The sequence below is a fragment of the Paramormyrops kingsleyae genome, chromosome 10 (assembly GCF_048594095.1).
Source record: "Paramormyrops kingsleyae isolate MSU_618 chromosome 10, PKINGS_0.4, whole genome shotgun sequence".
Lineage (NCBI taxonomy): Eukaryota > Metazoa > Chordata > Actinopteri > Osteoglossiformes > Mormyridae > Paramormyrops > Paramormyrops kingsleyae.
Genome location: NC_132806.1, coordinates 3,809,856 through 3,837,816, shown reverse-complemented (window position 1 = coordinate 3,837,816; position 27,961 = coordinate 3,809,856). Strand labels below are relative to the sequence as shown.

Below are 27,961 nucleotides of genomic sequence, written 5' to 3'. Positions count from 1 at the left end.
CCAAAGTATCCAAAAACAACCTCAGCAAAACCTCAGTTATTTACATTTTACATTTCCTTGCGAAACCTCTATATGTAAGCCATGATAACTGCCTCTAAGATACTGTTGGATTATTGGTGTGAATAGTGTTTTGCAGTAATTTTTAACGTTAAAAACCTCGGTTACATTCTCTAGAACTGTCTAACCACAAAACACTTTTTAAAACGTTTTAGAACTACCGCACTGCCAAGACTTGTACAATGCGAACGCTTTCCGTATTAAGCGGGGTTATAAGCAATACAACTACTTCAAATCCATACTCTGGAAAGGCGGAGATATTTTTTTATGAAAGACGCTGATTGGTTTTTGAAAGCTGTTCAGCCAATGGGTCTTTCGTCTCCAGTGCAAAATCTCGAGCGACATTGAAATACTCCAATCAATTGGCAGTTTTTAATCAGCCCTGAAGCCTTTCGAAGGGCGGGCACAAAAAGAATTTTCTGAAGAAGAGGAAAGAAGCCATTTTATTTTTTGTACACGTAGAACGGCTGAGGTAAGATATTTCTGGTAAATAGATTATTAGTATCAGAAATATTACTTTTATCGTGGTCTTAATTGTTTCTTGTTAAAAATACATAATTATTACACCTATATATTCAGCAAAGTACTTGTCTAGTAAAGCTGGAGGTAATGCGAGGCAGGGTCGTGGTTTGTAATTTGTTTTATTAATTTGACGCATTAAGCCTTTCAGAAACATGGTTTAGCCAAAACATAAAAGGTCCAGATTATGCAGTCAAGTAGAAGTTCATTAGCAGTGATCTTGCAACTGCTGTCTGTTTCCGTCGCCGCCGCCGCCGCCATTGTGGCTTGCGGCCTTTAGTTTCTGGTAGTTTAGGGGTCGGAGTGTTTCTTAATTGCTTTGATTCCTAAGCAACGAGCTCTGGAAAGTATATGAATGGTCACCAATGAAAATGTTTGGCGTTTTGTTATTAATGTAGTTCAAGTTAGTTTGGTAGATAGTATAACTTAAATTCTTACAGGTCGAGATAATCATTTCCTGGTGTTGTTGAACTGAGTGATTTATCCCATTCTCGATGAGCAGATTGTCGGCTAACTAATACATCGTATCTGCAAAATCTTTATTTTACAGTAAATACAAAAACGAATTTCCTATCAGTTTCATTGAGTTTATGACTTATAAGAATTTGGAAAATAAGATTCGTATTGATAACTTTATTAGTTCAATAAATAATACAACATGAATGTCACTTAGGAGGTTTTGAGAGGAAGTGAATATGACAAAATGGTATGTACGAGGTATTCATCTTCATTGCCTATTATAACCTGATGTAATTGTGAAGATAGGGATAGATGAAACTCATTTTGTTAGATATTTGCAAAATAGAAATTGGTCTTGGTGGTTAACAGAGTAGCAAATAGCTGAATGGTTAATCCAGTGAACGAACTGAACATGATAGATAGGCATAGGCTTAGCTGTGCCCTGTGAATTCTCACCAAACATTACAAATTGCAAAAAATAGCTAATTTTCTAGAGACTCTTTCACTGAAGCTTAATTCAGAACACCAAAACATGGGAAAATATTCATAAAGGGAACACTCCACATACCACTTAGAACAAAAGTATCATAGCCTCACTGCACAGAGCAAAGCCTTAATTCAGTGAGCTAAAAAGGTCAGAAATGTCAAGGCTCATCACACTTCAACTCAACTAAATCAATATTGGCCTATACCAGACTCTTGTATATTTTGTTTGAAGGTTAACAATAATAGACTGTATGGGATAAGTTCCTTGCCAGTTGTAGGCCTGCCAAAGGACAGTGGGCTTGTCCTCCCACATCATTAGGCCTAGCATGCATAGTTTTAAAAGGCAGCATAAAATTAACACAATTTATAAAATTCTACTTCAATTATTGAATGTATCTTATAAAAACGTTCTTGTTAAGCCATGATGAAGTTAGCATCATATTCAGTTTTCCCAAGCCAGACATTTTTATTTTTTTGCAAAGTCTTCATATCCAATATACAGTCGGCGATGCTCAGCGATCATTTTTGCGATGTACTATTTGTGTTTAATGTTGTGTGTTGGTAAAAAGGCTGTGTCAGCTGTAACGAGATGTTTTTGAGTTAATGGCAACTGTTGCACATTCCTTGCGTTTCCATATTTCATTACAGGTGATCTTTAATTCATTTTTGAATATTTGGTTGTGCACTTAATATTTCTTTACACTTAGCTGCCCTGAGTGTCCATTCATGGTACAAATGGTGTAATAACTGGTAAAATAACTCTTAAAACAACATGAGACATCTGGTAAAGTGTGCTTTGAAGTTGACTGTGGGGGGGACAACAGTGCATACTCCTTGAATTTTCAGATTATGAATTTCTGTATATAATTACAATGCTTTATTACTAATTACACTCTGTATATTTAGTGTGCGTTGGAATAAATAAATGGACTAATCATTCTAAAGACACTCATGTTTCAGCAGTTCATTATAGGACAGTATGCAAAATTAAGTGGTCATTTGTTCCACAAAGAAAATAATAATGCGTTGTGTGTGCGTGCATGCATGCATGCCTGCAGTGCCCTAGGCTACTCACTGACTTCACATAGAATTCAAACAAATTTAAAAGTTCATGTTTACCCCAAGGGTTTATTTGTGTTTATGTTGTAGGTCACAGTGTGAGTTCCCTCCTTGTGTTCATCAACCATGCAAACCCATTGTAAATACAGCAAACTGGGAGATGATGAACCCAATAGACATGTACCTTGCACATACGAGGTTGTCATGCTAGGGGGGGAAAAAAACAAAGTCACATAAGTTTTACTTGTATCAAGATTTCTAGCAACTTAATGTTAATAATATAGCCAGCTTTACTTCAGGGATAGGCAGTGGGCTCAGTATAAGTCAGTTTATAGACACTTTCACAGAATGCGTAAGTTCACGTTTGCCACTCAAAATGCTTACACTTTTTTCCCAATCTCTTTTTGCTAGGCTCTAAAGACATTTTTGCAATAAAATGGTTAAGATTTTCATCGGGAACCTTCCACGTGAGGCAAACGCAGATGAAATTCAGGCACTCTTTTCTCAGTACGGGGCAGTTACTGAGTGTGCCATCATCAAAAACTATGCCTTTGTGCACATGGAAGACCGTAAAACTGCCACAAAAGCCATCCGCAGTCTGCATCTCTACAAACTGCACGGCACGCCAATAAATGTGGAGGCCAGCCATGGTAAAAACCAGGGACCTGTCAAGCTACATGTGGCAAATGTCGAGAAGGGCTGTGATGATGAACTCCGTGCTTTGTTTGAAGAATATGGCACTGTGACTGAATGTACTGCCATCAAGAATTTTGCCTTTGTGCACATGGCAAACTCAGAGGAAGCAATGGATGCCATCAAAGGCTTAGACAATACTGATTTTCAGGGTAAGGAAGTGCTAGGTTTGTGATCTGCTTAAAAGAGTCAATGTGATTGCTGGCAATTTTCAACACACCTGGCAAGTCTTCTTAAGCGTCTTCAAATGGTGGTAAAAAGTTAGTTTGCTGAAAACTTTGGAGGCCTTTCTTGGCTGAGTGCTGAGTGTCATGTTTCATATCAGACATGTGTGGTCTATATATGGGTATCTTCCTACTCGTGCGTTTTTGGGGAAAAGTCTGAGGTAAGAGAGGGAAACGGTATCATGGAATTTTCAATATGTTGTTTGTCATCAAGTGGCTGTTTAATTTTTTTTTTGTCAGGTAGGGTTTTTTTGTGAGTTAACATTGGTTTCTTTTAAAGGAAAACGGATTCATGTGCAGATCTCAAAGAGCCGACCAAGGGGTGAGGAGGAGGAAGAATATCCACACCACCCTCCTGATAGGCCAGGTTTTTGGTACCCTCAATTTCTTGGGGATAGGCCTGAGTCTGGTCCACCAGGTTACTACAGGGATCGCTTTAGTCATCCTGTGTCCCATGGTTATGCCCCTCCTCCACCCCCACCACCCCCCCCACCCCCCAGACAAGGTCTCTACCCTGATCGTGAACGGTCTAACTGTGGGGTGGTGGATTACTATGAAAAGTACCGCGCTCGTCCATATGGCATAACCTCGTATGAGGAGCGACGGGTGAGCTCCATACCACCTCCTCCCCCACCTCCTTCTAATGCCGTAAGAGAGCGCCCACCATCGTCTGCTCTTGACTCCTGTGAGCGTCACCCTGTGCCCCCTCCCCCCTCTTCATACTTCTCAAGGGACCGCAGTCCCATCCGCAGGGGGCCTCCTGCTCCTTCTGCTACAGCGGGGAATGGCTACTCGTATGAGCGTTCCCGCCTCTCCCCTCTATCCATGTCCAGGACATCAATGTATGGAATGCCTCGTGCCAGGGAACCTGTTCCTCCACCACCGCCTGCACGCTACTCATACTAACCATACATCAGTGCGTTTTCAACAGGTGAGAATAGGTTAATGCTGCATCTGCCCTTGAGGGTGACATTTCTTCCAGCAGGAGGATGAAGTTCAGCTGCACGGAAGAATTTTTTTTTTCTTACTGCAGTGCAAGGTTCAAATTCAGCTTATTTAAGGGTAAATTCAGCTGACCCTGACTGCTTGTTTTTTTAAAAGTTACTTAATCAAGCCTTCATGACGAGTCCTGCCATTAAATAGAAATCGATGATTATCGTAAAGTATGTCCTAAATTCTTAGTGTTTCAAACCTTAATGTAGGGAACAATCAAAACTAACTGGTTTCATAGTCTCAAAAAACCATCCTGTAGCAAGGGTAAAAGACCAATTTTTAAACGCGTGATGTGTGCAGTGAAAAGGCAGTTGATTCGTGATTTGCTTTCTTTCCAGGTTAAAATTATCAGTGACAAGATCGTCGTCTCCTGGTGCACGTTGGTGCGATACACCCCCTCGTCTGGCAGATCGCGTTTTGTTTGCCTGTGGCTCTTAAAGGAGGAATTCTAGTGCGGACATTTCGTTCTCTAAACCGCTTTTACACTCGTCTCATTTTCGTCTTTACTGGCTTAAAATGTAACCTTGCTTTGTTTTTTTGTTTTGATTGTTAAAAAAATCATATTTTGAGCCCTAGAAGGCTGTAATCTAGACTCTAAAGACTGTACAAGCCTGGATCGTTAATGAATTTAAATAAGACGTCTCACGTTATTTTAATTAAATCACTGAAATGTATAACATACATTTTATCTTTAGTCTGTACAGGATCATAATTCGGTTGATAAATTTAGAGCTTTGGGTACAATAGAATAAATAAAATTGCTATTCGCCACAGGAAGGTGCAGAGTATAGTTTTGAGAAATGTTTGAGGCTGTATAATTAGTTTAAAAAAATTATTTCGTTTTCATGTAAAAAAATAAATAAATCAACCGAAATTTTTATTTCTATTTTGTTAAATTACTGTCAGTTGTTTAAAGGAAGGTACATTTTTGCACTTTGCGTTTTTGTTAGCATAGTAATAAAACTTTATTCAAATGGCAGTGTCATTTGTTTTTGTTATTTTAGTTTGGAACTAAAAAACTGAAAAAACAGTACTCCCAAAATGAGTAAATGTACGTTTTCTTCTTTGCGTCGACATTTTAAAGATCTTTTTGATACAATGAAAATTCATCTTGTCTATATAAGAAAATTGTTCATAAATTTTATTTAGGCGTTTTTAAGGTAAATATTCCTTAAATTCTCTTCCTTTTCTGTTAATTCAGTAACAAGGCATCAGTCTACCACAGCAGGAAGGCAGACTTGACAGGAAATATTAAATACATTTTATAAAATATCGTAGTCATTAACCTGGTTCTTTTGGCAAATTGCATAGATTCCTCAGTTGTTGTTTAGCATCTTAAAATTTTCTCACCCCTTGCATTTGAAAGAAATTCTCCATTCTGAAAGGATCTTCACTCTTAAGAGGAATTTGCCCGGTCAGATATTCTCTTTTTTTTTCCTTTCCAATTACCAGCTCTCAGTTTTATTAAAAAAATTCTTGGGAGAAGTCTGTCCTGCCAGATCTTGCTGAAGCAGTGTGATGGAAACCTTCAGAAGAAGACGGCTATATAAAGGTAAGTTGGTTTGTGGGCTTAGGTACAACTAATAGAAGAATGTCTGAAGGGGGATTGTGCTATTTTTTTTGTCAATGTTTTTTTTTTGTTTTTTAAACTGAAGTAGTCCAGCTTAAGTAATAGCAATTAAAAAAAATTCTACCATGTGTATTGTGTTTTCTACTTTGCAGTTTATGTGTGTTTCATAAGCTACTCTGTCATAGCATCTCGGGTGTTTTTGGAGCACTAAAAACTTGAAAACAATAAAAAATATGACAGCATTGGAATGAAGAAGTAGAGAAGGCAGTTAAAGATTTCCCCACAATAGAATTCTTTTACAAAATGCACCATAAATATCTACTATGGTGTTTTAACGTTGTTTGCATACTTTGTGCAGGTGCAGTTGTCTGTTAATAAAATGAATGAAATGCACAACCCCAATACATTTGATAACGTTGGATAATACCTGGTTGTTTTGACAAAGTGGATGTTTCCCTTTGCTCCATAAAATGTTCTTGGAAGCCTGTATTTTTTAATGTTGTAGCACATTTATTTTTTAATGATCTGTTTTATATATTGGAAGTTTTTCTATATTTCCTTGCCAAGTGATGAGTTGTAATGGATCATATTATATAGAAAAAAATGTGGTTTACAGTGTACTTTATATCTGAAAAACTCCAATATGCATTATTTGGGTATATTTTCCCATGCATTTAAGTCAAAAAAGCATATAGCTGCGTGCTTTTTTGAAAATATATATTAAGCGAATTCCCCCATCGACTTTAGTCTGGGGTTTAAGTGTGCTTAAGCTAGATATGTGCTTTAGGTGGAGAAACACCAAAATATGGACATTGCATGTGAATTACCCTTACGCGCATTCTGTCAATGACTCAAGTACACTTACAGTAAGTGCATTTTTCACTATGTACTCTGAAGGGCTGTATTAAGTCACATCCTACACGGCCAAACACGATATTTCAGTTTTCTGAAAGCCAAACATTTAATAGAACAAATGTTCCAATCCAAAATGCATGCGAAGAATTTATGATTACGAATTATATAATGCAGTAGTATATAGAATTAGACATTACCCGGGCAAAAAAAATAATTGCCATTTGAATTTTGGACTGCCTTTAGCTTTGATCATGGTACATATGTCATGACATTGTTTCTACAAGCTTATGCAACATCTTAGCATTTATATTTATCCACACCTGAGAAATGAATGCAACAAGATCTTGTATTGACAAGTGAGTTGGACCATTCTGTAAAGTCTTCTTCAGCACATCCCAAATACTTATAGTGGGGTTAAGGTCAAGACACTGTGGTGGCCAAATTGTGTAAAAATTTCTCATTCTCCTGAACCACTCTTCCACAAATTGTATCCTATGAACCTTGACATTATCGTTGTGGAATATTTCCATGGCATTAGGAAAGGAAAAATCCATTGATGGGCTAGCCTGGTCATTCATTAGATTCAGGTACTCTGCTAACTTCACTTTATCACTGCATTAAGTTGATGATATGTAATAATGATCCAGTAATTGGCTTTTAAATATTTGCTGTTTTAAATTCAAATGGTAACTTGCTTACTTTTTGGCTGGGCAGTGTATAAGCATATACAAAGTATATTAGCACTAGGCAGAATTCAAGAGACATCTGCCTTGTCAAGAGTCAGTGAATGAATTACCCTATGTGACTAATTAATAAAAAATGGTTTCAGAGGAAGGAGTATGTCCTAAGCTGCAGTGCATGTACTTGTACTCCTGCGAGAGTGGGACACATAGGGTTGGACATCGTTTGGGTTTTGTCTGATACCAGTGCTAAAATTATACTTTTAAAACTGCAGGTGTCTAAGGGTGATTTTCCACCGCACAAAGTACGGTACTTTTGGTACTTTCGCTTTTCCATTGACTTCCAGTCGAGTCCAGTACCGAAAGTGCTAAACCAGCTGGGGTACTTCTTTGGTACTTTGGGGTGGGACTTACAAACCTATTTGCTGTCGATTGGTTATGCAAATAGTCTGCCGCTGAAATACAAAATACACACTGCGAACAGCGAGAAACGAAATAAAAAGCAGCAGAAACAAATATAAAGTAAAATGGAAGGATGGACAAACAAGGAAACACGGGCTTTAATCGCCATATGGTCAGATGAAAAGATCGAGCTGGATTTGGATGGCACGACTCGGATAAAACAGTATTTGCCATAATAGCAAGCCACTTGGAAGAAATGGGGCACACGCGAAACACCGAACAATGCCTCTTGAAAATCAAAAAACTTAAGCAGGACTACAGGAAAGTGATGGATCATATAATAACATGTTTGAATTTAGCGAAAGAATTACAGCATTGCGCTCTGTGATGTCAGTCAGGGGCGATCACTGATGATGTCATTTGTCGCCGGTACCAGTTTTTAACCTAGTGGAAAACAAACACAAAAGAAGTACCATACTTTTGGTACTTCATGGAAGTACCGAAAGTACGGTACCTGGTGCGGTGGAAAAGCTCCCTAAGTGGTACCTGAACAGGTACAGTCGAACTTCGTTACAACGTACCTCGGGGGAATTAAGAATTTGTACGTTATAACCATAGTACGTTGTAACCAAGTCCCTCAAAATGAATGATAGAACACAAAATGTATATAAAAAAACTTTTAGAAAACACCCCTCAAGTAGACACTATGACATACAGCTTGTGTAGTTTGAAGAATATAATAGGAACTATAGTCTTCAAACTAGGTTAATGTCAGTTACTCATAGACAGCCGACATAATGCAAAATCCACTGCCGGCTTATCGTTCAAAATGCCTTACTGTAACCTAATGTAAAACCGAAATTATGCACCTGTATATGATTCAATTGGCTGAAATAAATTTCGATACATGTGTTAGACATCTGTCTTTTGTTAATTTCTTTCACTATATGTCACACAATTACCCCAATAACCACTCAGTTTCAGAACTTAGTTCGCGTCGGCAGTATAAGGCTGCCATGTATAATTCTGAATTATTTCCACCTTGTCGGTCAGCGAAATCCGTTTCCTTTTAGCAGGCATCTTGCTTGATATGCGGCAGCATGACACCATGCAAAACCATGAAAAAACGGGGGCTGCATGCAAGGAGTCCGGCCGGCGTGGAATGCTTCGTGAGGACAGGTTCATACAGTTAGGCGTTGCTAAGCGATGTAGATGGCTGGCAACAGCCGATTCTGAATTGTGCGCGCGCTCGGAAGATGAGGCTGTACGTTGTAACGAAGGTCAATTTGCCTATTTTCCTCTGAAAATCATACGTTATATCGAAGTGTACGCTGTAAAGGTGTACGTTCTAAGCGATACCGGCAAATGGAATAATGCATTACGTGAATTCGGGACATCGAAATTTGAACGTTGTATTGGTGTAAACGTTATAAACGGGGTACGTTGTAACGAGGTTCGACTGTATTTAACCCTCAACGGGTCCTTGTTAGAAAGTTACGTTCCAGGTCCTTGGGGTTCAGATTACACCCCTATTCGTTGGCATATGTAATTCAATGGTACGAAGCTCAAATTCAATGAACTAAAGTTAAGATACGTTTATTAGTTAACTGCATGGTGCATGCACAGCTTATGCAGTCGGATAGTGCAGTTAAAGGGGTTGCGGCAGTGGGGGGGCAGCGGAGGGGACTGGTCATATAATGCACATTCCGTCTAGCCGACCCCTTCACTGACGCGATGTGAGCGCCATTTTAATTCCAATGTCGTAATAAAATTGGAAAACATGCATTATCACACCTTTCAGATGCAAACATTGTTCAAGATTTCTGCAAATGACATGTCTAAATCATAAAGTTATATGCATTTGTCACACAGTACATTTGATCTATTGACAGAGTGTGCTGGACAAGCAGGCCTAGAGCACTTATCGCAGAATTTGCGTGTCTTCCTGTCAAACTCGCGCGGGCACAGGAGACAACGTCCCTGTGTCCTCTTCACTTTAGCTGGTCACCTGTTGATCTTTCGTTTACAAGAGTAGATGCAGGCTAAATGATCCATGTTATCTACGCCGCTCTTAGTTGCATTATAATGAAGGATGATCTCTGGTTTTTGTTTCGGACCATCAACAGCCTTGTCGTGATGTTTAACTGATACCACCTGAGGCCGAGCGTGAACGAATGTGGAACCATCTGGGCAAAGTTGAAAGAACTGCATTGTAGGTGGGTGATAGATTATGTCTATGGCCGCCACCTCTGTTCAACGATGGTCGTTCACTTGAACCAGTCATCCTCCCGGTCCACCTACAATGCAGTTCTTTCAACTTTGCCCAAACGGTTCCACAGTCGTTCACGCTCGGCCTCAGGTGGTATCAGTGAAACACATGAAAGCCAGGGGGAACAACAACAACCCACAGGTGACCATCAAGTGCTAACAACTTGAGGACTCCACAGGGTTCATAAACCTGCTATGCCAACCAGTCAGTCAGAATTGAGAAAGCACTCCAGATGGAGTGTGAAACGTCTTCTATGAAAAACAAAGTTCAGTTGCTATTGCATAACCCTTTTTTAGGATAAGCATGACCTGGATAACTGAGAATCTCCACAGACATCTGTCATAAATTAAGTCTTTTTTGGGGTGCATATTGCACCCCCGATGAAAATATGCCAACGATAATTGACGTCAACACTTTTTCTATCATTTTATGCATGACCGTATGTAAAACTGGTTCACTTACAATGTCCTAGAGGATAACTGCTGTAATTTTAATAACAACATGGTAGTAGCCATATAAATGGCCAGGGGGTGCAGGACGCACCCCAAGGAACCATTGAGGGTTAAAAAAAAAAAAAAGCCCAAAACGACATTTGGTGACAACAGCTTTTTTACTTCTAAGGAAAATTTAAAACTTCAAATTGAACAACATGTTAATTTTAACACCTTAAATATATAAATATAAATAAATTTGACATGTTTCCTCCTTTACATGCAATTATTTTTAAACATATGTTACATGTCCCGGGGTTGGAATCCTTTAGAGAGCCACGATTAGTGAGTGGCGCTGCACATGGCACGACATCAGAGTATGTTTATGCTTGAATAATTCTCTGAATAATACTACAAGAAAACTATGATCGTTTTGAGATTATTCTGTTCCAATGAGAAAATGTTTTCTTCAAATCTGTAATTGTTATGAGAAAATGATGAAAAAAAGATTTTGCATGGCTTTTTCTGGCTTATTTAGTGACTGATTAAAAGATGAGAAACTAGAGCTGGGCTATATGGCAAAAAAAATTATCACGATATTCTTAAGTCACTTCAGCATGGCAGTGTGAACGTAGCCTTATTTTCCAACCAATTTTTGTTTACATGCAAAAATAATAGAATAATAGAAAAATAATAAAAAATTATAGAAGGTTATTGATTTTCAAGTATTTAAAGAAACATAGCTCAAATGAAAACCATATGATAATGTAACAATGTGCAAAACTGTATAATATTGCAAATATGCTAAAGGGCAAACAAAATAAAGCAGGACAGAACTGACTGCAAAAAGTATCTTCCTCTTTTTGGTCTCTTACAAACTTTTTTAAATTCTGAGGTAGAAAAGTATCTAAACCAAACAAAAAACACACAAAAAAAATGCCAAATCATGGTTAGATTTTTTTTGTCCGGCGCTGCAAAACGTCACCACGCGTCACCATGTCACATGATACAAAATGCCAATGCGTTATCTGCTGTTTCTCCCGAAAAGCACGTAAAGCAGTGAGAACTGGTTTTCAGTTCATTTACCTGGTAAAATAAAGTTTAAATAAATTACATAAATGCTCTTACAGTACACGTAAGTTAGTGGTTTATTTATTGTTAGTTACTGTAATGTTGCGCTGCTTTATTTGTTTAATCGTCCAGTCTGTGAAGAAGGCATTAAAGTAAGAATTGCATTGTACTCTGTACATGACAATAAAAACTTTGAATCCTTGAAATACATGCATTTGATCTTTTTCCCGGCAGCTATCTTTTTACACAGAGCCACTATACACAATAGTTTATTTTCACTGCTAACAGTTTGTATCAGGAGTTTGTTATTGTAAAAGAAGTAATGTGCATGCAGGTGATATTTGTATATATTTACTACACCCTTCTGGCAGTGCTGCCATTGCAGTCAGGTCTCGCAGACTACGAGGAGTAGAAGTTGTCCGACTTGGCTGCCGTCAGTTTATACTGCACCCCTACAACCACCGGCAGACCGCGCTCCATGTCGCGTCAGCTGCAGATAGACCTAAACCCAAGTCGAATGCACCCATTGCTGCTTTAAGGGAGGATGGGCAAAATTACAACATTGTCGGTGATTGGCTGTTGTGCTAGCGTCCAGTAAACCTCTGCTCGATAGGCCATCGGGTTGTCTGTCTCAGCACATTCTCTAAAACGGAGCAAACTTAGTTGATCGAGTTTTATAGTCTGTGTGTATCATCGTGATTGTCCTCATTTTTTATCAGTAAAAAATCAATCATTTTATCACCCAGCACTATGAGAAACTATACAGCTGTTGTAAAGCTGTGGAGAAAGGAGAGCCAAAGTTGCTTATTGGAATTACAATTAGATATTATGATACATTAACCACATTTTTCATTTACACATTCCAACCAAATTTTGTTGTTAACTCGCCCTGTCTGGCAGCATAAATTGTGCAGTTTGATTTTTTTTTTCAGCTAGTGAATGTTGGCAATAATTGTATAATTGAAACTAAAGTTATTTTTTTGTAAGTTTTCGACAACATCTGAACAGATTAAATGAAAATGTAAGTGAATGCATGATACTTGGTGCACAAACGCAAACATTTTGTTTTTTTCTTTTATATATTTGGGGTTGTCAAAGGACTGGTGAGCTACCGGTAGCTTGGAAGCTACCTAGCTGTTGGAGACCCCTGATTTTAGATGGTTTTAACAGTTTTTAAGGTAGCTACTAGCTAATCATAGCCATCTGTTAAGATCAGGTCAAGTGTAATGTTAACTAGCGCTGGCATGTAAGGTGCAGTGATGCTTCTGTTGCCTGAGCACCAGAGGGTGAATATTTCAGTCAACTGCTCAGGCATTTAAGTAACACTGAAATGAGGCACTTAAATTTGTATTGCAGTATGGTCCAGTACATACCAATCATATAGGAACCGATTGGGTGCCCTGTTTTAGATGGAGACATAATCATGTTGATTGTCTTACACATCCATACACTTCATACATATACTACATACACTAGGTCTGAACACTTCCCTAACTGGTAAGCATTCTACATTTATTGGGGTAAATGTGTGGGGGCTTTTTTTGGTAGTGACTAGTAGCTGGTTTGGAATAATATATGCTACAGCATAGTCTGCAATGTAAGCTTGTTTGGACTATACAGTTGATTGCATTATTATTATTATTATTATTATTATTATTATTATTATTATTATTATTATTTTTAATCATCAGCTATGCATTCTAAACTTTGTCCATGCTACTAATAATACTAATATTTACACCATACCTGTTGGTTAAGCGTATTTGCTTGTTTACAGAATTTTTCTGAATGAAGGGAGGGGGGGGGGACGACTAAGTATTTGGATTCATTCTCAAACATATGGGCCATTCTCATGAACTGGTTACTGCAACATGTCACATTATGCGGAGCAGGCGAGCTGAGCTGGACTGACAGGTAGACAACCAAGGTTGGCAACACCAGGCAGACATCCACGAACTTCACAACAATACAATGACAGAACTGGGGAATACTGACTGAGACACGGACTAAATACTCAAGACAGGCTGAACTGAACAAGCAACAGGTGATCCCAATCAGGAAGTAACACGAGGTAATGAGGGGGGCGTGGCACACACGAGGATCGGACGAGCCGGGCGTGACACAACATATCCGTAATATCAATTTCTCAAATTTGTAAATTAGTTTGATGGACTTGCATTATGTTGTCTAAAATGTTGATTTTTGCCTCTGTGATCAGTTGTGGAGTAAAACAATTGAAGAAATGAACATACATCGTATACTATTTCTGTTGTGAGTTACTTGCAGAAAAATTTAAATTTTATAAGTATCTAGATTTGTGTTATTTGATCGTAGCAACAGAAGTAACTATTTGGGGAAAATGGTTGAAGGATCATTACATTAGAGCTGTAAATTACGTAATTGTAATATACCTAATATAAGGTAACATCAGCTGCTCTGCTTACAATTCAAACACTATTTCACTACCTTTTTTTTTTTTTTTTTAAAGATTCTCATGTCCATGAGTACAACCAGTTACAAGTGTAGTAGGCTAACTTCATGCTTTCATTTTTCGAACAAAAGGGTTTCTGAAGACTTCAGTTAGGTTCACAATGTAAATGCAATTAGGGGAGGGTGGGGGAACTTTTAAATAGTTTTTCTTCCCATTGTAAATCTAGAGTGTTTTCAGCCCACCTAATAAAAATATAGAACTATCAAATGTAGCCTTTGTTGTTATTTATGTCCACATTGGTTTATTGACTAAGATTTTGTATCTAGTTTTATTTTGTCTTTTCAGAGCTGGGATATTTTCTCCTTTCTCACTGCTACAGCAGGAAAAATGTATCCTATTTATCCTCATTTGAACAACATCCAGTTTATCCAGTTTTTTGTTTAGCATGATGGTAAATGGATATCCATTGTGCATGTTAGTTTATAAAGGTACTTGGCCATGTGGATTTGTGACACTATATATAGTACATTAACTATTATGTACTGTCCCTCCATTGTAATGTACAATCTAGTGTCATGATACCAAAATTTCAAATTTTGATACGATACCAAGAAAAGTATTGAAATTCAGTACCATTTTTGATACTCAACACAGTATATAATGTAGCTCAATAAAAAAATAAATTGCAATTGTATTTGAGTGAAAACTTATCCTTTCAAACTCATTTCACTCTTAAAAAAACTTTCATATTGCATTGTTATTCAAAGCACAAGAGTACTTGCCATTGAAATTGTGCTATGATTGCGATTCACAAGCATTAAAAATTAGATGTTTATATTATCACAATGCGCAATTGAACAGATAACGGAACAGGCATAACTTGTACATTCCTCCTTTATTTTGTCTCAAAGCAGAAACATTACACAACTCTAAAAGTTTTTTTTTGAATGATCAACACAACGTCATGATCGTATGATGCCAACACAACCCGCAAGTAAAAATAATTGCAGACTGTTGCCTTAAATGTGGAAATTCTTAAAATACTACAAAAATGTTTTAACCAGAGGAACATCTTCAGCTGTAACAGGCAGATAAATATTTAATTCATTCTGAAACAAGATACACTATATGGACAAAAGTATTGGGACACCTGGCTGTTACACCCGCAGGAACTTTTATGGTATCCCATCTTGAATCCAATATGGGGTTGGTCCCTCCTTTTCAGCTATAACAACTGCCACTCTACTGAGAAGACTTTCCACAAGATTTTGGAGTATGTCTGTGGGAAGTTTTGCTCATTCATCCAGAAGAGCATTTGTGAGGTCAGGCACTGATTTTGAATATGAAGGCCTGGCCTGTAATCTGTTCTAGATCATCTCAAAGGTGTTTGATGGGGTTGAGGTCAGGGCTCTGCAGGCAACACAAAACTCATCCAACTATGTCTTTATAGACTTCGCTTTCTGCACTGGGGCACAGTCATTCTGATACAGAATAGTGCCGTTCCCATACTATTCCACCAAAGTTTAAGCTTAGAATTGTGCAAAATGTCTTGGTATGCCGAAGCATTAAGAGTTCCCTTCAATGGAACTGAGGTCCAACCCAACAACTGCTGAAAAACAACCCCATACCATTATCCCTGCTCCACCAAACTTTACATTTGGCACAATGCAGTCAGACTGGTAATATTCTCCTAACATCTACTAAACCCAGAGTCAACAGAACATTGCCGATTTTTACACGCAATGTTCCTCAGTACTCAGTGGCCCTGCTGTTACTTTGCGTGGTCTGCCACTTCATGGTTCAGTTTCTTTTATTACTTAATGCTTCCACTCTGCAATAATACCACTTACAGCTGACCCTGAAAAACCGAGCTAGAAAGAAATTTCACAAAGCAACTTATTGCAAAGGTGTCATCCAATGATAGTACTGTTCTTGAATTCACTGAGCTCTTCAGAATTACCCATTTTTTCCTCAAATGTTAACAGAAAATGAACCACTGTCTTTGCATATAAACTATGAATTAAAAATTTGATACAGTTTCACAAATTATCGTGCAAGATTAGTTTGATTACGTGTTCCACAATTAATATTATTAACAATAATAATGTTATAAAAACTGAAACGGCCCTCATTAGGACAAAGTTTCCCCATGCCTGGTTTAGATTGCCATTAACTTTAGCCCTTGCTATTGAGTAGGAGTAAGCTGCTGTTATATTCTGTACAGATTTACTCAAAAATCCTAATCTGCTCATAACTTGAAACAAAAAATTCAATCCAACCATAGGTGTAAATCCCGGGGGGTCAGGGCCCCACTTCATGAGAGCTGTACCCAATATAACATTGTTAACCTGACCATGTTATTTTTGTACTTGTGTAAATTATAAATGCAAAACAATGTATTTTTAATTTCGAAAGATGTTGCCCCACCCCCACTCAGTGGTTTGATTCACTGCCTACTATCCCCAATCTCACTACCACACACATTAAAACCAGATCATACTTCACTTTTCTGCTTGTGCTTTTGGTTGTGGAGAAGGAGAAGTGGCATGAATTTCATTATCAGGGGTTGGCTGCGGACAGCTGTGGTTGGTACACATGTAGCCCAGGTTTTTATGGTCATGTCCGAATTCAGGGAATATATACTTCTAAGGCTGCATTTGAAGACTGAATGTGTCACAGCAGTGTTACAAGGCTGTCCCATTACGAAAGCTCCTTCAAATATGGTCTAAAAATGTGTCCTCCTTTTGCCAAGTTGCAAAAGATCCACCCGATGGATCCCTCGCAGCTCAACATATCCCAGTATTCATTGTGCAGAGGTAAAGGAGCGAGCAAGGGTGGGGAACAGCTGGTGATTCAAATAGGAAATTGTTGACCAACACTTTCTCTGAAATTTGAAGAACAGCCTGCAAAGACTACGCTTTTCAAAACCCTGTACTTTTTGGGCAGTGGTGTCTTAACGGTTAGGGAAGCACACTTGTAATTGAAAGATTGCTGGTTCGAATCCCTGACCAGCAAGGCACCACCGAGGTACCCTGAGCAAGCACTGCTCCCCAGGCAGCTGAATTAGCTGCTCCATGTTATGTCACATATGGGTTAAATGCAGAGGACACATTTTATTGTTGTGTGTTGTGGTGCCAACAATGACCAAATAAAAAAAAAAAAAACAACATTGAAAGGATACAGCCCCAGAATTTGGATATGTGCAAGGAAAGTGATTAGGTATTTCTAGCCGGTGGCAGTGCTGACCTTCACTGATCAGCAGTCAATGTTGAAAGCGTAGAGAAAGAATAGCTGTTTACTATTTAGCTGTACTAAGTATGGAGACTATTGCATGAGATTACGGATCTACAGCTAATTTTGTCATAATTTCAAAGTATTGCGGTATGCCATATTAACACAATTCCACCCAAATGGTGATAAATACCACCCAATACCACTAATAACATTAAAACTGTTCATAAAAGTTTACACATTTCAGTACACTGCTTGTATTTGTTTTGTTGCAATATACCTGCCCTACACTGCTTGTATTTTTTTGTTGTATCTGCCCAGTCCTGCTTGACTGTTATATGCAGGCACCATGCCCATCCGCATCCACAGCCAAAAGTTGTATAAACACAAGTTGCCATGCAGTCGGCTGTCCGCCGCTCGAAAGTGCACATGGCAAAGTATGAATTGGCCTTCAGCCTGGTACGAGTGTCCCTGGCTCAGTGGTGGCTGACAAATGTTCACTTCAGTTCAATTGATGTATTGCATTTTCATAATATTACATTGTCTCATGTACACGGGTATTTTTTAAAACGGTGTTTTTCCTCCGTTTAAAAAAAAAAAATCGTCGTCCACACGAACATTGTCTTCTAAAGTATTTCCGTCCACATGAAACCGCTAAAATGCGCTGTCAAGAGCATGCCAAAACAACAGGCGGCATTATAACTCTAACCATACTGCCATGTTAGCCAATTAGAAGCCTAATTGCCAGTCCTGTTAAATTGAAAACCATGGCGCACATTCCGACGCCTGTGTTGATCAATATAATGTGAGAGTGACTCAACATTTATCTGTACATATGTAAGAAGTCCTGTCAGCAAGGTTAGGACAAGCGCCATTTCGGCTAAGTCCACCATTGTTCAAACTCGCCTAATTTATACTAGTGGTGGGCGGATTGATCCAAGTATTGATAATATCGATAATAATGTTGGTATTGATATTGATCGATACTAGTTTAATGAGATCGAAACTTCAGTTTCAGTTTCTCTCCTGGATGCACTGCGGCTGTCTGTGTTTGCGCTGCTGCTCTCTATTGCCGCTCCCGACTGTCACGTTACTCAGCAGCGCCAGGCAAGCATGCAGACAAGCTCACCTGCACGCACGCACGCACAATTTAATATTTATAATAAAGTATTGTAATAGCCTTGCTCTCAATAATTAAAAAGCAAAGACAGTTCGGGGTTTAATCACCATATGCCGTTTATTACACCCGTACCACTGCAATCGCACACACTCGCACTGCCCACCGTGCTCATTGCCCCGTTTACTCCTCATACGCATACAACAACTCTGAGCACACATACATGCACATAAACTACGTACAACAATAAACATTAACCGCTATACACAGCACATTTATAATTACACAAGCGATTACTGAGAACTATTCACAAGCTGACATCAGTCCAACATGCCGCGCTGCCTGCCGGTACCTCCGCGCTATATTTATACTTACTCAAACTTTGCCCAAATTCTGCCCTGGGTTTTAAACAATTAATACAAAAAAATTCACAAAAACATTTAATGGTAATGAAAATTAATTCAGCTTTAGCAATTTAATGATGCATCCACATTAATTATTAAAAAGTATCGGTATCGTATCGGCGATACTTGTCCTATATTTACTTGGTATCGGATCGATACCAAATCTTGTAATATGGCACACCACTAATGTATACAGCAAACAGCGCACGCTCTGATGTTAAACAAAGTGGACAACAGCGCACAATTTGACGTTTCGAGACAAAAATTCTGTTTTCCCTGTCTACATGTCGACGCTGAAGACGGAGTTTCTTAAAATCTTCACCCTGGATGGAGTTTTGCAAAAGCTCCGTTTTTAGTGACCTAAGACACCGTTTACGTGTGGATAAAAGCCCAAGACATACAGAAAAAGGTACGTTTTAAAAAATACCCATGTACGTGTGGACAAGGCATCAATGCGCTTTACATTAACCCTGCCCAACGCTATGGAGGGAAATCCCGGACATTTTTCAAAAGGAATTGCAAATTGCATTTGCAATTGCGTTTTCCATATGTGGACGCATAAAGTGTGACATAATTCAAATGCGATTGCAAATTTTGCATTACCGTTTGCTTTTTCACTTTCGCAAACGAACATTGACTGCCAAATTTCAAATGAAAAAGCAAAGTCCATTTGCAGTTGCATTTCCCATGTCTTACAAGTCATGAGCCTGTCATATTTAAATAGCAAAATCAATTACCATGTCTGCTTTTTCACTTTCTCTGCGTCGCGTATGTAGCCTGCCAAAACTCAAACGCAATTGCAATTCAGGGGTGGGTCTATACTGTGGGGCATGATTGTATGGGGAGTGACGTCACTCGCAGTAGACGACCAAGAGGGGTGTATGGAAGTAAATTAATGACAAAAGTCGTTGATGAAAAAAACACGTTGAATTACACTTATCGAATTAAAACGCATTGCATTAATGACGCTTTGAATTTTTGGGGACTGTAATTTAATATGTGCATACATTTATACATTGAACATTTCAACTGAAAACATTTCAATTGTAATTTCATTGCTTAAATATTCAGTACAAAAATATTCGTCTTCCAAAATTCAGTTCCAAAACATACGTATTTTAAAGTGCATGAATTCAGTTAATTTAATTTCGCCTCAAAATAAATTTTAAAAGAACAAATTCAGTTGAAAATATTCCATGTGTTTTATTCACATCTTTATTATTGAAGCAGTAACATTCAGTCCTCTTATTTCTGCTTTGCAATATTCAGTCCCGTTATTTTCGCTGTTTCAAATACACTGCCACAATTTCAGTGGTTTAAAATACGGTCCGAAATTCAACCCTCTACATCCGGGACTAGCAGGATGAGCGATAGATTGCCGATAAAGTTATCTACGATAACTTATTGCGCCCCCAACTAATAGGTTTTTATGTAAGTAATTTGCTAGCTGCATTTATTATCACCAAACTTATCTTGCTAACGTAAGATGCCTGCGGGCAACTACAAGGTTTGCACACCAATTTCGTGGGCGCTGGGTGTTTTTATCTTTTAGCCCGTAATCGAAAATAACTCTACTTCATTTGCATTATACAGTTTAAAATGCAAGGTATAATCATATGGAGGGCTAAGAGTGCCAAAATTAAATAAATAAATACACCAATAATCAATTAATTAAATGTGCCATGAATTGTTTAAAATGGGAAATATAAAGATAAATTATTACTTAAATGTGTCATGAATTATTTAAAATGGGAAATAAAAATATCGTTAATTAAATGTGCCATGAATTATTATCTACCATTAGAAATGAAATCATTATTAATTAATTACATGTGTCATTTATAATTATTTCACTTTTTATTTAATTTTGGCACTTTTGGCACTTTCACCACATCATGAATTAATTTTATCTGTCAGTGTGACCCATCAAAGTCAGTAGGCGGGACAAACAATGATCTATCTGGATCTTGTGCAGCCGATTGTTTTGGTCTGAAGCTGTGTCATTTCCAACATGGCGCTACCAATCATGGACCAGGCCCAATACTGCGCATGTATTCACATTTTGCGGCAGACCGTGATTCAGGGCATGGATGTCATGTATCATCATTCATTGGTCACGTATTGTGCGATGGGTCATTGATGTTTATATTTATAGTTCAGCCGTCACTTTATTGTGGTATTTAAACCATATTGCTTTGCTGATTGTAATATTTGCATCTGTATGCGCGTTGCTTTTAGTGCCGGTGTTCTGACAAAACATCCTACCTATCGAGACGTGCTATCGAGCCTTTCTGCGCATGTGCAGTTCCACCGTCTTGGGATTAGGGTTAGGTTTTATGGGTTAGGGTTAGGGTTAAGGTAAGAGTTTTAGGGGGTTTTTGGGGGGTTAGGGTTAGGGTAAGAGTTAGGGTTAGGGCTATCGGTTAGCACTACGGTAGGATGTTTTGATAAAGTAGGACGTTTTGTCAGAACACCGGACAGTAATCTTACACTTTCCCAATTGGTATTGCTGAATAGATGCCTTTTCTTTACAAATCGTAATAAAATTGGGGTGTATATCAATCTTGTGTACCCATATTGCTTATCAAGGGGCTGTGATATATGTACAACATTTTCTAAAAAAAAAAAAAAAAAAAAAGTCACTCCAAAATAATAAAGAACTTTTATTTGCACAACATAAACAATGTTTATGTTGTGCGGTTTGGCTCAAGATAAAACAATCGGTCGTCTGTCAGAAACAAATATAATTTGCTTCATTTAGCACCACAAAACACAGCTGCCATAACTGACAGGAGTGTGTGGTAATTACACTGATACAATTAAGAAAAGAAATGACTAAGGAGAAAAAAGCAGGCTTAATTTAAGTAACTTCACAGCACATCGAACTGGGAGTAGTACATAATGTTAACATTAAAGTAATGTCACCTTTGACTAAAATTTGAAAGGTCACCTTTGACCTTTTCTAAGGCAGCAATGTCCTTCTTGAGGTATGGTGACCAAACCTGCACACAGTATTCTAGGTGGGGTCTTACCAAGGAATTATATAAGTGTAACATCACCTCCCTTGACTTAAACTTCACACACCTAGAGATATAACCCAACATTCTGTTCGCCTTTTTTATTGCTTCCCCACACTGGCGAGAGTGGGACATGGAAGCATCAACATACATACCAAGATCTTTCTCGTAATCAGCTACCTTTATTTCAGTGGAACCCATAAAATATCTGTACTTTATATTTCTGCTCCCTGCATGGATTACCTTACATTTATCTGTGTTAAATTTCATCTGCCAAGTATCAGTCCATTCGCTAATTAAATCCAGATCCTGTTGAAGCCTTTCTGCTGCTAGATCAGTGTCTGCTACACCACCCACCTTGGTGTCGTCTGCAAATTTAACCAGTTTACTGTATGTATTGGTGTCAATATCATTAATGTATATTAGAAACAATAGTGGCCCTAAAATTGAACCCTGCGGTACCCCACTATGAACGGAGGCCCACTGTGACATTGTGCCTCTAATAACTACTCGCTGCTTCCTGTCAGTTAGCCAGTTTTCGATCCAAGTTGCCACAGTTCCTAAAATCCCTGCAGCTTTAAGCTTTAGCAAGAGCCGTTTGTGGGGGACTTTTGGTGGCATATTTTGTGTTCCCCTCAGGAATTGCTCTTGAGAACTTTTTTCTGTTTATTGTCCCCCTCAACAGTGAAATGAAATTTTCACCCAGGCATCCAACCAAATCAAAGGCCTTCTCAGCATCAAGGTGAATGATGCAAAGAGCTCTCCTGATATTGTCATGAGTTTGCCTGTTTCTTATAAAGCCTGTCTGGTCGTCTTCAGTCAGAAAATACATTACTATCTCCAGTCTCTTTGCCATTATGGATGCATATAACTTGCTATCAGTATTGAATATGCTAATTGATCTATATATTGTACAATCCAATATGAATTTCCCTTCCTTTGCTTCTTTCCATGAAGATGGGAGTGTCCTGGTTTTCAGTGTCTAATCATTGGAAGACTTTAACAAAGGAACCAAGGGACCCTTTGATTATGTTGCACATTCGTCAATCCATTCCACAGCCTTATGCCACATCTCAACATTTTTTTTCATCTAGATTTGCATTTGATTCTTGTTGAGATATTGTATTGATGATATATGATTGATACAAAAGACTTTCAGTGAGATGTAGGTCAAGACTATTTAGTGGTCAATTCATGTGTGAAATTGAATCCTATGACAATTCAAGCCCGATGACTCTTGGCATTATCATCCTGGAATATGCCCATGCCATTAACAAAATGATGGGATAACCTGATCATTCTGTAGATTGAAGGACTCAGCTGATTTCACTTTATTGCTGCAAAATACTGCTGAGCTGTAATAATGATCCAATCATTGGCTCTTAAGTACTTAATTTAAATTAAAATAGTGACCTTTTTTGGCCAGGCAGTGTGTGTGTGTGTGTGTGTGTATATATATATATATACACACACACACACACACACTGTCGTGGGATAAAGTGTCGAGAGGTCTCAGGGTCGGGCAAAGACAACAAAAAATCCAAAAAAAACTTGGGATTGGTGATTTATTTAGGCATCAGCTCATGTTCTGCCTTCTCCCATGAAATGCTCCAAAAACAAGAGAAAAAATAAAGAAAATAACAAAGGAAAACTAATACAAATAACTATCAAACAAACAAAAAAAAACAAGTACACCAGACTGAACTGTGGCCTCTAGTCCCCACACACCTAAGGACCTCCCACTCCGAGAGCACACAAGTAGCTGGGCCCCAAAAAAAATGAAACTAAAAAGCCAAAACAAAACCGAAACCAACAGAAACTAAAGGACCCTGAGAGGTCAAACAGGGAGATCAGGGCTAGCAGGGATCAAGATCGGGACCATGACAACAGGCGGAGGAAGCACTAGTCACAGCACAGAGGACAACAACAACTGGCCTAGGAAGCACTAGACAAGCAGGTACTGTATACATTTACTGACAAGGACATAGCGAGTAACAGAGATGGCTCATTTGAGCCACACTGGGGAGGAGACAGGTCTCCTGTGTAAATCAGGCAAAGGAGACCAGTGGCTGCCCATAAGGGAAGTGCTATGCTGAAGGTCTCTAAGTCCTGTGACATGGCTGAGAGGCAATAGTTTTGCCCTAGACTATCATGAGCTATGAGAAATGTTCATGTGAAAGGTGAACAGAGCACTCAGTTTGAATTAAAGCATAGCAGAAAAGCACAAGAGAAGCCTTTATTAATGATAATTTACTGGTGATAATAGAAGTGAGTATCTGTAGATAAAATCCCTGCGTTGTTAAAAAAGATTGAGAAAATGTGTTGTATTACCAATGTATTTCTTGCAATGAAGAAAAGCTTGCGTATTGTAACAAATTACTTTCTTGCTGCTAAACTAACAATTGCTACTGTCACTGAATATCTAATTAAGGGAGAAATCGTGGAGGGGATTCCTGTGTCATTAATAAGGAGAAGAACTATATATAGATGTAACGCTGTGTCCATGGTTAATTGCCTTGTCCAGGAAGATGGCAATGCTCCTTATGATTTCATAGAAGTAAAAACAGATCAGCAGTTTAAGAAGGCATGTCGAAAATGGCATAAGCAGACAAAAAAAGTGTAGCCAAAATTAGATCATTAGATCCAGAAATAGTAGACAGAGTAGAAAAGATATTACAGAAAAAAACAGCAGTTGAGTTACAGTGGATATGGTGGAGTGTATTGGATAGATAAATTTTATGTGTGGAGAAGTGTGGTGGCAGCCACAGGAAGATGCAAAGCACTAGGCAGATGAACTGGGGCTGCATTAGAAAGCTGAAAGGGCAGATAAGGGAACCTTGCTGATTATGGTTGCAGAACAATGAGAACCAGGCCACTTGGGACATGTCCTGACAGGATATGGATGATATCTAGGACCAGAATGCATTCAAACAATCCAAATGGTGCCAAAACCAGAAACAAAGACAACTATTCTAATGCCAGAGATAACCATCAACTTATCCCAGAGTGCCTCATGAATCAGAGGATGACATCAAGTGACCTTCAAAAAGAATGGGAAACATTGAGTGGTGTGAAGTGCACTGCTAGGATAGTTCGTAAAAGGCTCCTAGAAGCAGGACTGAAGTAAGAAGCCTTTCGTCAATAGGCAGGTTTCCATCCAAGAGATTTTATGCGCAAAAATACTTTAACACTAAAAAGTGGGCAATGGAAACATTGTCTAAAGACAAACTTTTTCCATTTAGTTTTAGCAGATACAGTTTTTGCCAACACTATAGCAAAAAACTACGGTAGAAACATTTTTTTAAGAGAAAGAATGGCATTTACGCAAAAGTTCTGACAGGTGATAGGACTTATCACATGTCTTTCCTACAGCAAACACAAACATGCACACAGTGTAAATACAACGGAGGATTGTCTTGCTGACACAAAATGTTTCTTCCAATACTCGGCACATGTTGGAACCGGTAATCGGTGGCTGCCTATTATTGGCCCAATAAAAATCCTGTGTGCCAGCATTTCAAATGTAGAACTCCACAACCTGAAATGTTTAAGCCAGAGGTTTGCTATAAAGTGATTCACTACTACATCCTCCTAAAATGGAATTATTTTGCAACGACATCTTTGGATGATAACCATGTGAGGTTTCGAACTGAGCTAATAAAATAATATTAAAATGGCCAATGCACATTAATTCCATGTTCAGGTAGGTTCCAGGTTATGAGTGAACGAGATCTATTCCCTAAGTCTGTTTTTAAGTTGAATTTGTAAGTCAAAAAAATAGTAATACAGTGCAGAATAATAATTATACAGTAATAATAACAGTAACTCCATATGGTACTGTACTGTTCCTCGAGCCGAGCACAGTTGAAGCTGCACAATGTTTTCATGAGTATCACAAAATAATATGTGTGTTCGTTATTACGAACCATTGTATTTAACCAGAATATTTTATACAATAGGCTTTATGGTGGGGCGGCATGGTGGTGCAGTGGTTTTCACTGTAGCCTCACCCCTCTAGGACATCGTTACAAGTCTCCACCAGGATTCTGTGTGTGTGGAGTTTGCATGTTCCTCCTGTGTCACTGTGGGGTTTCCACTGGGTACTCTAGTTTCCCCCCACAGTCCAAAAACATGCTGAAGTTAACTGGAGTTGCCAAAATGCCCATAGGTGTGAATGGTATGTAAGGATGTCTGCAATGGGTTGGTACCACCTCCTGGGTTATTCCCTGCCTTGTCCCCCTTGGCTCCATACCCCCCATGACCCTGAACAGGACACGTGGTTTCAGAAAAAGGATGGATGGATGGGATGGGTTTTATGTTCATTCATATATATGAGTTGTCAGTGAGTTGAACATTCTTAACTTAGGGACTGCCTGTGTATCCTTTCCATTTTTCCTGGCACCCTTGTTATTTAGATGTGGAAATAAGAGAAGTCAAATGTATACATTTTGTTGATACATGTGCAGCTCTGGATGGAATCATGCCAGAAAGAGTTTTCTTTTTTGGCAATAAGTTGAAACTTATGCAACACAGATTTTCCCCAGATATTATGTCATTATTCATGCCCTTTTTATCAATAGAAGTCGGATTTATGGAAATGCAATGATCACAAAATATTTTGTTAAAGTTTGTGATGCACATTTTTGTTTTGTCTCTAAGGATATACACATTAAGTGGATGAAAACATAGTTAATGGGAAACTCCAGGTTAACAAAAAAATCAATATTTTACACAGAAGCATAATCATAAATTGAGAAATGAGTGCAACTAAAAATGTTGCTGTGGTCTCTTAAGGTGGGTAGTGGTGGCTTAATGGTTAGGGACGTGTACTTGTAATTGAAAGATTGCAGGTTTGAATCCCCAACCAGCGAGGTACCCTGACCAAGGTACCGCCCCCAAGCACTGCTCCCTGGGTGCTGAAATATCACATTGTCGCATAGGGGTTAAATGCAGAGAACACATTTCGCTGTGGTGGGTCAACAATGACAATTAATCACTAAAACTAAGTCATTTTTTTCCAGAGCTGTATACTGATTCTCAATATGCTTTCAAAGTTGATCGTGGGGCATTGTAGGAAGAAGGGTTCCGCATAACCAAAAGTAAACTTATTCGACATCATGAATTGGTGCAGACACTGTTGGAAGCTATATTGCTCACTGAAGAGCTGGTGGTGGGTCAAGTATCAGGTCCACACTAAAGGAACTGATCCTTTCAGCAAAGGTGGATTCCTGGACCACGGAGGCAGTGCGATGCCCAGCAGTCAAGCTGCTAATGTGCTGGTAGCCCACATAGAATAAAACGATGATGTTACTGATGTGTTTTTGATTAAAACAGGACAAGAAGGAAGGATGGAATGGTTGCAGCAGTGTCATGGCTGTGTTCCCCCCACATTCAAAATGCTTCTGATGCCCCTGGATGGTGGAGTGGACATCGTTACATCTTACAAGAAAAATGCATTACCTGGTTTTTATTGCAAAAACTTTAATGGGCAAATTACCTCAGTACATAGTAAATATGGAGATGCAAGCAAAAAAAGTATTCAGCAACATATTACATGTAATTGAGATACAAAAATAATTCCATCTACTCAATTTTTGCTCCGCTAGTTCCATGTGTTTTCCTTGCAATTCCGTGTAACTTCCAAGTTAGTGCCGATGCTTGTTGTCAACCAACAAGCAAGATACCACTCACTGTAAGCCACACCCCAGGAGTACTTCAGAGGAACTACAATCGACCAAGTTCTTGCAGTGTAACACAGAAGTTCCTGATTCCGGAAAAAAAGTTACTGTGGTGGGAAAGTGTCGTATCTTGCACGCACGCACGCACGCACGCACGCACACACACAAAAATTCTCATTCTCTCAGGGTTTTTCATGTGACATATGACAATGGTTAAAAAATGGGGGGAATATTTGCAAGTCACACTTAGGGTTGCCACCTTTGATTTGTGAAAAACCAGGACACTTGGACATTTTTGTTTGGGTGGGGAGATTA

At 38.6% G+C, this 27,961-nt stretch overlaps 1 protein-coding gene across 11 annotated transcripts; it reads left to right on the top strand.

Moving 5' to 3' along the window:
* Nucleotides 1-425: 425 nt before the first annotated feature.
* On the top strand, nt 426-27,317 carry rbm4.3 (RNA binding motif protein 4.3). Of its 11 annotated transcripts, none has more exons than XM_023827395.2 (6): nt 426-529; nt 2,992-3,425; nt 3,778-3,864; nt 4,331-4,428; nt 5,943-6,042; nt 27,303-27,317. In XM_023827395.2, exons 2-5 carry the CDS (start codon nt 3,017-3,019, stop codon nt 5,997-5,999), a joined length of 651 nt encoding a protein of 216 aa, XP_023683163.1. In that variant the 5' UTR covers nt 426-529; nt 2,992-3,016; the 3' UTR covers nt 6,000-6,042; nt 27,303-27,317. The 11 variants fall into 11 exon arrangements, 8 of the variants coding, with proteins under 8 accessions (XP_023683163.1, XP_023683162.1, XP_023683164.1 ...); XM_023827394.2 differs by lacking the exon at nt 27,303-27,317 and adding an exon at nt 6,213-9,466; XR_002840144.2 differs by lacking the exon at nt 27,303-27,317 and adding an exon at nt 6,213-9,466 and having other exon boundaries at nt 3,778-4,428.
* The last annotated feature ends 644 nt before the right edge of the window (nt 27,318-27,961 follow it).